The 11,892-nt window shown below is 55.1% G+C and overlaps 1 protein-coding gene across 1 annotated transcript; it reads left to right on the top strand.

The window, feature by feature from the left end:
- Positions 1-539: 539 nt before the first annotated feature.
- On the top strand, positions 540-11,208 carry LOC119096756 (brahma-associated protein of 60 kDa). The gene is made up of 12 exons (XM_037219672.1): positions 540-576; positions 752-841; positions 3,373-3,583; positions 4,098-4,161; positions 4,560-4,668; positions 5,285-5,429; positions 5,962-6,132; positions 7,543-7,671; positions 8,759-8,932; positions 9,500-9,697; positions 10,353-10,559; positions 10,997-11,208. Exons 3-12 carry the CDS (start codon positions 3,461-3,463, stop codon positions 11,150-11,152), a joined length of 1,476 nt encoding a protein of 491 aa, XP_037075567.1. The 5' UTR covers positions 540-576; positions 752-841; positions 3,373-3,460; the 3' UTR covers positions 11,153-11,208.
- The last annotated feature ends 684 nt before the right edge of the window (positions 11,209-11,892 follow it).

Below are 11,892 nucleotides of genomic sequence, written 5' to 3' on the forward strand. Positions count from 1 at the left end.
ACGAGTCGCAGCGTTTAGTAGCTCGGGTAAAATATTGCTGTCCTACAGATAAAACAGATGGCGCCACGGGATGCAGCAATCACGCCCACATCACTCTGTTCGCAGCGCAACACTAAGCTAAACAGTCTGTGACGTCAGTGTCCACGGCCTTTAGTTTGTTTTGTGGTGTTTGTACGATTATCATTTCAATTAGAAGAGGTAAAACATTTTGGAATGCCTACAGCTAGTAGCCTCACTACTCAATAACTACTTTGAAGTTTGACAGTCCGAACCTTAAGTTGTGAGATCCAGAATCACGGAGCTGCTATAATCCCTTAGAAGTAAAACGTTTTGTTCTGCGCAAACTTTATTCTTAAGAACAAAAAATTGCTGCAACTATTCACATGTCACTTAATGGAATGCGTACTTTAGGAAGTATTCTTCAATCATCCTGATCTCGGTTACCAATGACGTCAGATACCAGGTTCAGCAAAATATTTTATCACGCCCGAAAACAGGTGCATTTTTATCAGATTGCACAGATTGCATTGCCCGAAAACTCTTGGAGTTGTTCGCAGCAAATCAGGCTTAAGTCGGGTGAGTCGTGAGTCGGGCACCGGGTGCACTGTATTTGTCCATGTCAATTCCTTGTGGAAAAGGGTTTTCTAGTTGTGACTCAAGGATGGAAAATTACAAGTCTCGCGAGACGTTTTGATGCTGATGTTGAGCAATTTCTGCTTTCCGGTGATATTTCGTGTTTTTTGTTGCTAAGGTGGGTACTGAGGTCGGTGCTTGGACTGCACATAATGAGTGCAAACTGCAAGTAGGCGAGGATTGGGCCGGTGGTGCCGCATTTACGACGGTGAGTGGTTATATATATATATATATATATATATATATATATATATATATATATCGTGGAGTGATCATTATCCGTCGTTGAAGCCGCGGATTGCTCGTCCTTGGTCAGTTTTTCAGCTGAACCCCCAAGCTTCGTGCATATTTAAGGATGGCTCTGCATTGGGGATGGGAAGTAAGTAACAGTAGAAGGCTGCTTTATTTGGTGCAGGTTTCCCATCTAGCTGACATAGGCGGTGTGAATTTACTGGATTAGTGCAAAGAAAGAAATGTCGCTCAGATTTTCACTAACGGGGCTGGCAAATTGACAAAACCGCAGATTTTCATGCCTGCAAGATGAATTTGCAAGGAAAGTTTTGTTCCACTTTTTAAATCATTTTTCTGTCCACTGTCCTGCTCACCATTTGATTATTATATGGTCGTCCCTATCCTTCTACCAGCATTTGATTGTGCTGGCTGAAAGGCAAAAATCACTGATGTTTTCCCAAGGTGTTGTGTGACAACTGCAACAGAAAGACGAGACAGTTCTGTTAGCTTTATTTGTCTTAAAATGAGCAGGAGGAAGGGGAGATAGATGGATCAATATTTTAGATGCATGTCTTTATCAAAACAACAATGGCATGCAGGCGTTTCACAAAGGCAAAGACATTTTATTTTTATGCAGGCATGTGGCCAAAATATTGACACATCAGTGCCTCCTTTCTCCTGATTATTCTAAGGCTAACAGCACTGTTTTACCTATGTGCCTAATACTGCTCACAAATGCAATGTACAACTTGCAACAAGATATTTACATTGGTAAAGGTACCTTGAGTACCTCAAGTATCTCAAGCACTCAGGGCCTTTTGCCTATGATGCTCTTAACAAGTACTTAAAATATACTGTGATTTTCCTTCAATGCTGTAATGACAGCATATAAATTTGACTGCCCAATCTTACCTTACCTTACCTTACCTTATGGTGATCAGGAATTGTAAAAGGCCACTAGGCCTGTAGGTCCCGGTCTTGTCAGGCTCCCGGTCCAGTAACCAAACAGTCTCAAATTATGGGAATATTCAGTGTGGGACATGTACATGGTGTCAGCCCAGTGCCCATCAAGCCTAGCCTTGAACTGTTCAACTGAGGTCGATGACACGACCAGGTGCGGAAGAGCGTTCCAGTCGTTGACAGTCCGCATGCTGAATGAGTTGCGACCGACGAGAGTCCTAGCTCGAGGTTTTCTGAGCTTCCATTGGTGTCCTCTCGTCACCTCCGAGTTGTGCCTTGTCAGGAACTCCTCTTCCGATAGCGACATGCCTCCATGAAATAGCTGGTACACTGTTTCCATGTCTCCCCTGCGATGACGATAGTACAGTGAGGGCGGCTGAAGGAGTCTGAGCCTCTCAGGGTATGGCTGGTGCCTAGCTTCATAGACAAGCCAGGTAGCTCGTCGCTGAACTCGTTCCAGCCGTTTCTGGTCCAGTTTGCCGAACGGGCCCCAGATAACGTTGCCATACTCTAAGTACGGACGTACCAAGATCTTAAAAAGCAATGGCAACGTGCGAGAAAGACGATTTGCAAGAAATGAAAATGTGAAAAAAGAAGAAAAAGAAATGTGAAAAAACGGCATCTTGCCTTAACACCTCTGCTTGAAGAAATTTAAATAATAATAATGATGTCAGCAAACCTTATAAGGACTACCTTACCTCTGTCCTACGCATGAGCCTGTGATTGCACCTAACAGCATTTTTGTGGACTTAGACATGATGGTATAGTCTGTCTCTGCATACTGAAAATGGACATTTTGAGCACAGCAGTGACATAGCCAGCATTTCAGTTCACATACAGATAAATCTGAGTGCTCAGAGTCTTGCGCATGAATGACACCAATTTTGACATATAAGTCACCAATGCTGTCAGGAATTATGATGTTGCCAAGGAAGTTTCAGTATAGTCAAAATCAAATATTTTTCATGCTAAAATAATTTGACAATTCAGTGCAAATTCAGTGACCTTAGTGATGCATGTGACTGCAAGGGTCACTGGTGAGGTTGGCACTGACATCCTACACAGTGGACATGTTTTTTTGGAGCCTGGCCCCTGGTCTTCTACATTATCTGCACCTATAGCTTAAAACATATGGCTTGGAGCTGTATAAATTGCATCAGGCTCATGGTGTGAGTACTCAAATTATTTATAAAAGGTATGTTTCAGTTATATTTATACACCATGATATTTTGTATAAATATCATAGTTGATACCAACCAACCAAACATTAATGCCACTACACCAACCAAACATTACTGCATTGGTATTGTCCCATCAGTATATTTAGCATTGGAGATAAAATTGTGTTGGTTTCTTGTTATCATTGGCATTGTCATTTGTGCACGCCAAAATTCATGTGATATAATCTGCGATGACTGACCGCTTCGCAAGGCTGCGCTGTGCAGCATGTGCTGCGGCTTGCGAGGTATGCTGTGTCACAGTCCAGACTAGTGTCATAACTCACAGTCACATCAGTTGTACACTTCATCATTGCCTGGCTGCGTGCAGGTCGGCTGCTCCGTCACTGGTGTCCTGTGTCTGCTGTCTGCTGGTCTCCTGACGGCGCGGCCGCGGCCCGTTCGTGGCGCAGGCGGCGATGGCGGCGCGCCCGCCGGGCTTCCCATCGCCGTCAGACGGCTCGCTGCCCGGCCAGCAGGCCCGCTTCGGCTCGGCCGGCGCCGCCCCACCCATGCGCAGCTACGGCTCGCCCGGATACGCGGTGAGCGGTGATTGATGGCCACGTGCGGGCCGCACCCTGGCCGGCCCAGGAACGACCCGCCCTCATGGGGTACCCGCGTGACTGTCGAGGCAGGCGATCTCCCGCTGGGATGCGATGAAAAAGGTGTAGAGTTAAGTTCGGGCATGCAAATCGTGCGCTAGATTGATAATACAAACACCAGGGTTTCCTCAAGCATGCATTGTGGCTGATCTTTTTCTTTTTGTGGAGGCATGACTAGAGCACAAGGGAAGTGTAGGTGGCATTCCCATACATTATGTATCTTGTGGTGGGCATCTTGAAAACAGCCTTTCATGCATTCCAAGCACAATTGCTGTCAATGAGACTGCAGTGTCAGCCACTTTCCTTCAATTTCTGGTACATCTTTTTTACTAACATCATTCATGACCCAGCACATTTCCAGGCTGTTTTGTCACGCCGCACAGCCCAGCTGTGTTCCTCTGTGGCCAGTGATGATGTGACACTGGCCGTGACGCCCCCCGCCTGTCCGTCACAGGGGATGCCCGCCCAGCACGGCCAGTTCCCGTCCAGCAGCACCCAGAACATGATGCAGCGCTCGGGTGAGTGCGGCTCCGCCCGCCGTGCGCCCGCCGCGCCGCCTGGTGGCCGCCTGACACGGGGCGTGCCATGCCGGCTCGGTGGTAGTTGTGGGCGGTCAGATGCACTCGGCGGTGTTTTCGATTTAGTACGTGCCGTTTTGGGGGGGGGGGGAGTTATAGGCTCTTGTTTGAAGTCGCTGCAGGGACGAAGTTGAAGATCTAGAAGGCCATGTCGTGATGGGCGCCTGTCTCGTGTCGTCGTGGAGGCCTCCTGTGACACCTGCCCCTGGTGGCCGGCCACGCGCTAGCGGCCCCTTGTTGCAGATGACAGAACGCTACGCGACGTTTTACGCTATAGCGTTATAACGTTATAACGCTACGCCCCTCTGGTCTAACCTTCCGGCGACATTTCTTCACAGGGGGCAGCATGGTGCAGAACCAGTACCCGCCGAGCCGGGCGCCCGCCATGCCTAGCGGCGGAAAGCGCTCCTCGGACGCGCGCGCTGTCTCCAGCCAGCCCATGAAGAGGTAGGCTCCTTCGGCCCGCCGCTGTCTGCGCGGTCCGCGCCCACGCGGCTACAGGACCCACCGGGTGGAATGTGAGGCAGTGCATGGTCTCACGGCTCCTGACCGCATCATGTAGTGCGTGCGTGCGTGCGTGCGTGCGTGCGTGCGTGCGTGCGTGCGTGCGTGCGTGCGTGCGTGCGTGCGTGCGTGCGTGCGTGCGTGCGTGCGTGCGTGTGTGTGTGTGTGTGTGTGCGTGCGTGCGTGCGTGCGTGCGCGCGCGCGCGTGCGTGTGTTGTGTGTGGCTCGCGTCGTGAGGAGGTGGTGTAGTCTGGTCTGGAGTTGCGGACTGCGGCACGACTGGGTGCGGTGTGGACGCTGCGCTGCTGTGTGCCTGGATCTCGAACGAACATGTCAGTGCACCACGTCGTATGTGTAACGCGCTGGTACTTACCTGTGGGTGGCTGCGCGCGTCGTCTCCTCATGGGCGGTTGTGTCAGGCCGAGCTCCGCCCTACGCGTGATGTGGGAGAGGTCCGAAGGTGGCCAGAAGCCCGCCGGCAGGACGCCGGTCCACTCCTGTGACCCGCGAGGCCGCTCGTTGCGCGCCCGGACTGACACTGCGCCGTCTGCCGCTGCAGCGCCAAAAAGAAGAAGCGGATGGCGGACAAGATCCTGCCGTGGAAGGTGCGTGACTTGGTGCCCGAGTCGCAGGCCTACATGGACCTCCTGGCCTTTGAGCGCAAGCTGGACGCCACCATCATGCGCAAGCGGCTGGACATTCAGGTAGGACGTGCAGTGTTCATCGGCGTTGTGAAGGCAGCGACGTCAGCAGTGCATCCTGCTAAACGGTCGGGTGTAGCTTTGTCAATCTTACAATGGTCTTCGAGTAAACCCATGATGCCATCCCTAGCACCGGATGAAGGACGAGAACCCTGCCATCGAAAAGCTCCCGGACTGCATTCCCACGCCAAACATTTCGATAACTACGCAGTGTGGGTTGAATTTGGCACACTCATTGGTTACTCATCGGTTTTTCAAGTCACCCTTTTTGCCTGAATCTTACTCGCCTGGGGCCTGCTATTGTGGCTGCTCTTCATTGGCTGGCAACATTTTTGGCAGCAATGCTACTACCTCGTCCTATTCATCCCATAGGAGCAGAGTCTGTCCCCAGAGCACCGACCGTGGCTATAATCGTCATCCACTGTAACTCAGGTGGTGTCAGAGCAGTCCGGAGTAGCACCTGTCACGCATCCACCCGTCCAGCACGGCGTTCATCTTGTGCCGCGAGTTTAACTGTCCTCCGGCGCTCGCGTAGGAGGCACTGAAGCGGCCGCTGAAGCAGAAGCGGAAGCTGCGCATCTTCATCTCCAACACGTACTTTCCGGCCAAAGAGCCGGTGGACGGCGAGACCGAGGGCAGTGCCTCCTCGTGGGAGCTGCGTGTCGAGGGCAAGCTGCTGGACGAGACCAAGGCCGATGCCAGCAAGGTCAGTGACGTCGGCCGGGTCGGGGACGAGACCAAGGCCGATGCCTGCAAGGTCAGTGACATCGGCCGGGGCGGGGACGAGGCTGAGACGAACGTGGTCAGACGTAGTGGCTGAGGGTGGGAACAAGGCCGAGACGAACATGGTTAGACGGAGTGGTTGAGGGTGCGGACGAGGCCGAGACGAACGTGGTCAGATGTAATGTCCGGGGACAGGGACGAGGCTGAGACGAACATGGTCAGACGTAGTGGCTGAGGGCGGGGACGAGGCTGAGACGAACATGGTCAGACGTAATGGCTGAGGGCGGGGACAAGGCTGAGACGAACATGGTCATACTCAGCGGCCGGGGTGGGAACGAGGCTGAGACGAACGTGGTCAGACGTAGTGTCCGTGGGTGGGGACGAGGCTGAGACGGACATGGTTAGGCGTAATGGCTGAGGGTGGGGACGAGGCTGAGACGGGCATGGTTAGGCGTAGTGGCTGAGGGTGGGGACAAGGCTGAGACGAACATGGTCATACTCAACGGCCGGGACGGAAACGAGGCTGAAACGAACGTTGTCAAACGTTGTGTCCGTGGGTGGGGACGAGGCTGAGACGAACATGGTTAGGCGTAGTGGCTGAGGGCGGGGACGAGGCTGAGACGAACATGGTCAGACGTAGTGGCTGAGGGCGTAGTGACTGAGGGACATGACCAACGGCACACCCATCTTCAGCCCAGCGATGCAGACGCGCTGGGTGTCCCGCGCCCTCCCTGGCACTAGCAGTGGCTGCCCGCCGGAGCCGGCACGCTGGTGTCGCTGTCCGGAGCGGGACACGGCACCCGGCGCCTCCGCACCTCGCCACTCGAGGTGTTCAGGTGCATGTGAACATTCGCGGCCTAGCCGTGCCGTCGCGGCATCGTAGCGTAAGCCGTACCCCCTGCCATCCTGCTCCATCCCACCTCGCTGTGTCAGACGTTGGCTCTGTGTGTTTGCACGCCTGAGCCTGACGTCACCACTGACCGACCCGCTCACTGCAGTAGGGCCGCCTCCTTCCAACCGGAGATGCGCCCACCGACCCAGTCACCGCAGGAGGGCTGCCTCTCTCCAGCCGGAGATGCGTCCACCGACCCAGTCACTGTAGTAGGGCCGCCTCCCTCCTGCCGGAGAAGCGCCCACCGACCCGCTCACTGCAATAGGGTCGCCTTCCTCCAGCCGGAGATGCGCCCACCCACCCAGTCACTGCAATAGGGCTGCCTCCCTCCAGCCGGAGATGCGCCCACCCACCCAGTCACTGCAATAGGGCCGCCTCCCTCCAGCCGGAGATGCGCCCACCCTCGCAGTCACTGCAGTAGGGCCGCCTCCCTCCAGCCGGAGATACTCCCGATACAATCGCACCGACTCCGCCGCGCTGAGCTGACGTCACTGTCCGCAGACCAAGCGCAAGTTCTCGTCCTTTTTCAAGTCGCTGGTGATTGAGCTGGACAAGGACCTGTACGGTCCGGACAACCATCTGGTCGAGTGGCACCGGACCGCCACCACGCAGGAGACCGACGGCTTTCAGGTGGGCGTGGCCTCACCCCGGGGGCGGCACCAGCGCTACTCAAGGAGGGAGTGCCTGTTGCCTGGCGACGAGTCGTTTGTTGAAGGGGGTATGCCACCTTTTGGTACTGTTCACGTATTGTTAGATCAGGTGCGAACAATTTGATCAGTTATACCAGTTTTCTCGAAATCCTTCCAAGTACCTCAGAATTCGGTTTTGAAGTTGCCCACCCTGCAGGAGAAATGTTATGGAACGCGCTGCTTGCCACTTTGAAAGTAATGCATTTAATTTCCATTACTTTTCCAACTTGTTTACTCTGTAATGTTTGCAACACATTAATTTGTCAAAATATTTGTGTAATAAACGCTACGAAAGATTAAAACACTTCGTTTAAACACAACAAAAACAAAAATGCGAACATGAAGGTTGTATCCCGCGAAGTCAACGAAACGTTATACCGTGGTTTCGATTTCTCTCCCCCCCCCCCCCCCACATGGCCTTTACCACAGGGACTCTTTTCGAGGCGCACTTTGGGTTTGGGAATGGGAGTATCACATCGTACATAGTGACGCACTGGTTCAAGCTTTTGACCAATGCTCCTATCTGTAACAGGCCATTGCCGCCCGCTGGGGTGCCAACGGCGGTTGTTTTGACGACGGCGGTTGTGGCAACTGCAGGGAAGAAGCGTAGTGCTGTTACGAAGCGTTGGCAGCATAATTTGGACTCGGAAATAATTAAAAGTGGTATCATTATGACGTCTTGACGTTCATGCAGTGGTGTTACCCGGTGCTTTTATTAGACGCAACTGGTCCTGGAGTTTCACTAGAGTATGCTTTTTCAATGTGCTTCAAAGGTGTTGCACTTCCTTTAACCAAAAGCTCGGCGTACAGTTGCCGCATTTTTGTGCATCGTTATGGAAATGTCCGTAGCTTTTTAGGCGCATGCCGTTTGTCGCTGGCGTGCTGCACACTGTGTGGGTGCCCCGCCTCCGTGGTGTTGCGTCGTGCCGTTCCGCTGACGGCAGAATGACCTAACCTGACCTGACCCGACCCGACCCGACCTGACCCGACCTGACCTGACCTGACCTGGCCATGACTGTTCCGTGCAGGTGAAGCGGCCCGGCGACAAGAACGTGCGCTGCACGATCCTGCTGCTGCTCGACTACCAGCCGCCGCAGTTCAAGCTGGACTCGCGGTTGGCGCGTCTGTTGGGCGTGCACACGCAGTCGCGGCCCGTCATCACGCAGGCGCTCTGGCAGTACGTCAAGCACAACAAGCTGCAGGTGAGAGCGCGCGGCGGATCGAGGTCACCTTCGCCGGGGGTCCGTGCACGCCGGTTGCCAGGGGTTTGATGTGGGTTGTGTCACTGGACTGGCCCCAGCTGACTGTGCAGGGTGAGATGTAGTTCCATACATTTTATCTCATAGATCTTGTATGTTATAGCATCATATAGGCGTGTGATAGGTGGTAAAGAACTCTTGTTAAAATAATCCAACCAATCGCTTTTTGCAGATTTCGTTTGAAGATTTAAATTGCACTTCATGGCTTCAAACATGGCAACATTTCATGGGATGCAAAGGAAGTGGTTGGTAGTATTGGATTTGATATGGTTTGAAGTAGCTACTTTTGGGAAGGACAAAACAGGACAGTATAGGCTAGACTAGGATGAACAAGATGGCATAATATAAGGTAGGACAAGACGGGACGGGGACGGGAGAAGCGGCGCAAAACATTGAAGATCAAGACAAACTGAGCAGGGTGTGACATTACAGGACAGAAAGTGGACATGGTCTGAAACGACAGGACGGGACAGCGCCTGACCAGCTCCCTCTGTCTCTCTGGCCGGGCAGGACCAGAGCGAGCGGGAGTATGTCAACTGCGACCGGTACCTGGAGCAGATCTTCCAGTGCTCGCGCATGAAGTTCGCGGAGATCCCGCACCGGCTCAACTCGCTGCTGCACCCGCCCGACCCGATCGTCATCAACCACACCATCACCGTCGAGGGCGCCGAGCAGAAGAAGACCGCGTGCTACGACATCGAGGTCGAGGTGCGTGCCGCCATCCCGGCCGCTCCCGGTTTGTTTGTTTGTGTTCGCCTGTTTGTCCCATTCCCCGAGCTGGCCGGCTGGCGTGACAGCGTGGCGACGGGAGACCGGGGCTGTTTCATCAGCGTCGGAGACGCAGGCAGGTCCCCCTCGGCGCTGAGCTGGACCAGGCTGTTTGTGTTCGCCCTTTTGTCCCATTCCCCGAGCTGGCCGGCTGGCGTGACAGCGTGGCGACGGGAGACCGGGGCTGTTTCATCAGCGTCGGAGGCGCAGGCAGGTCCCCCTCGACGCTGAGCTGGACCAGGTTGAACTTCGCGGTCCGCAGTGGCCGACGCTTTCAGGGACCGTTGATTCATGGCTGCATGTTTCGTTACGCGCTGCTTGTGTAACCACAATCACTACATTGAATCTCGCGCGGCAGATTCTGCCGCCATCAGTGCAATGTTATGGTCGTTTTGTCCGGCATGTAGTCAATGGATTCGTGCGCACCTGAAGTTGCGTTCGGTGTGGATGATCCTTTTTCAGTTGGGGCCGCGCCACCGCCCTCGCCTCCCCCACTCTTCGGGTCGGCGCCCAGTTGAGGGGCGCCGAATGGCCTGACTGGGCGCGGCTGTATCACGGCTGGCTCGGGTGCTGAGGCTGCGCCGTCTCGCTGCAGGTGGACGACACGCTGAAGACGCAGATGAACAACTTCCTGCTGTCGACGGCCAGCCAGCAGGAGATCCAGAGTCTGGACAACAAAGTGCATGAGACAGTGGAGCTGATCAACCAGTACAAGATCAACCGCGAGTTCTTCCTCAGCTTCGCCCGTGACCCGCAGCAGTTCATCAACAAGTGGCTCGTCTCGCAGAACCGCGACCTCAAGGTACGCCGGCGGCAGGCGCAGGTCTTGGATTCCGCTTCACCATGAGTATCGCGGTGGGCCCACAGCGTAGCTGGCTGTCCGGCGCTTCAGTGTGCCGGGCGTCCAGCCGCGCGGCAAGGGAGGTCGCTGGGCAGGCCCTCGTGCTGCAAGGGACGCGGGTCCTGGGGGGCGTGGGGACAGGGTTGCCTCGGTCCGCCGTTGCGTGGGGCATCGTCACAAAACTTTCAGATTGACCGCTGACCTCCATTGCGGTGTGGTGTAAGGAAGTGAATCCACCTGAAATGATCGCGTTTTTTGTTTTGTTTTGCTTTGCTTTGGGGTGTTATGCGCATTGGTGTTAACTCCCATCTGTTTCGGGGTGAGCAGCGTGTTGTTTCCGTTGCCGTGACACAGCTGAGGCCGCTGACCCGCTGACGGAGAGCGTGGCCCGCCCACAGACCATCACCGACGTGGTCGGCAACCCGGAGGAGGAGCGGCGCAGCGAGTTCTACCAGCAGGGCTGGGCGCACGAGGCCGTGCACCGCTACTTCTACTCCAAGGTGCAGCAGAAGCGCGCCGAGCTCGAGCAGGTGCTGGGCATCCGTAGCAGCTGAGCGGGCGGCGCCGGCCGGCCGCAGCTCGCAGCGTTCGCCGCGCACAGCGCACCGGCGCCAGGGCCGGCGCCCGCGGCGGAGCGCCCTCTGGAACAGGCGGCGGGCGGCGTTGACCGCCGCCGCGCGACTGACGCGGCGCGTGGAGCGCGGACGGCTGGAGCGGCGGCCGGCCCGGGCGCACCGCCGGCGGAGACCCCGCTGCCGGCCGCACCCAGCCGCGGCTGGCTGCCACCGTGCGAGGGAGCGGTTCTCTCCGCTCGGATGCTGGCCGCTGGAGAAGTTTGTTTCGACTCGCAATTTCAGTGGCGTCATACTTTTGTATTGGGCTTTTTGGAGTTGCTGGGAGCTTCCAGCCTTGCAGCGACTGTTCAGAACGAAGTGTTTGATGACTGCTGGCCTGTCCGTATTTTTATATGTTCTATACTCCTACCCGATTTGGCTTACTTTGCTCTCAATAAACTATACACGAGCCATTTCAGACAAAGAACCCATGTGTATCGGCAAAAAGCGTGCCGAATAGTTTGTGCGTTCAGACTGCGTCAGGATTCCTTCGGCTTCGCTTCTGGGAAACCAGAGGTGCGGGGTTGGATTCTCCGTGGAGTCCGCCCCTTCTGCAGTGGCGAAAGGCGGGCGACATCGTATAACCTCAGCAGCTGAGTGCGTCGTGAAGCCCTAACTGGTGACGGCGGATCCTTTCGGAAGCCGCTGTCATGTATAAGCAGCAGAGGGCACAGCTGTCA

This window comes from Pollicipes pollicipes, unplaced genomic scaffold (genome assembly GCF_011947565.3).
Source record: "Pollicipes pollicipes isolate AB1234 unplaced genomic scaffold, Ppol_2.1 Scaffold_4295;HRSCAF=5057_pilon_pilon_pilon, whole genome shotgun sequence".
In the NCBI taxonomy this organism is placed as follows: Eukaryota; Metazoa; Arthropoda; class Thecostraca; order Pollicipedomorpha; family Pollicipedidae; genus Pollicipes; species Pollicipes pollicipes.

Coding starts and splice junctions, on each gene's coding strand:
- LOC119096756 (XM_037219672.1), top strand. CDS start 3,461: ATGGCGGCGCGCCCGCCGGGCTTCCCATCGCCGTCAGACGGCTCGCTG. Junction 4,669..5,284: donor TCCAGCCAGCCCATGAAGAG/GTAGGCTCCTTC, acceptor CTGCCGCTGCAG/CGCCAAAAAGAAGAAGCGGA. Junction 6,133..7,542: donor CCAAGGCCGATGCCAGCAAG/GTCAGTGACGTC, acceptor CACTGTCCGCAG/ACCAAGCGCAAGTTCTCGTC.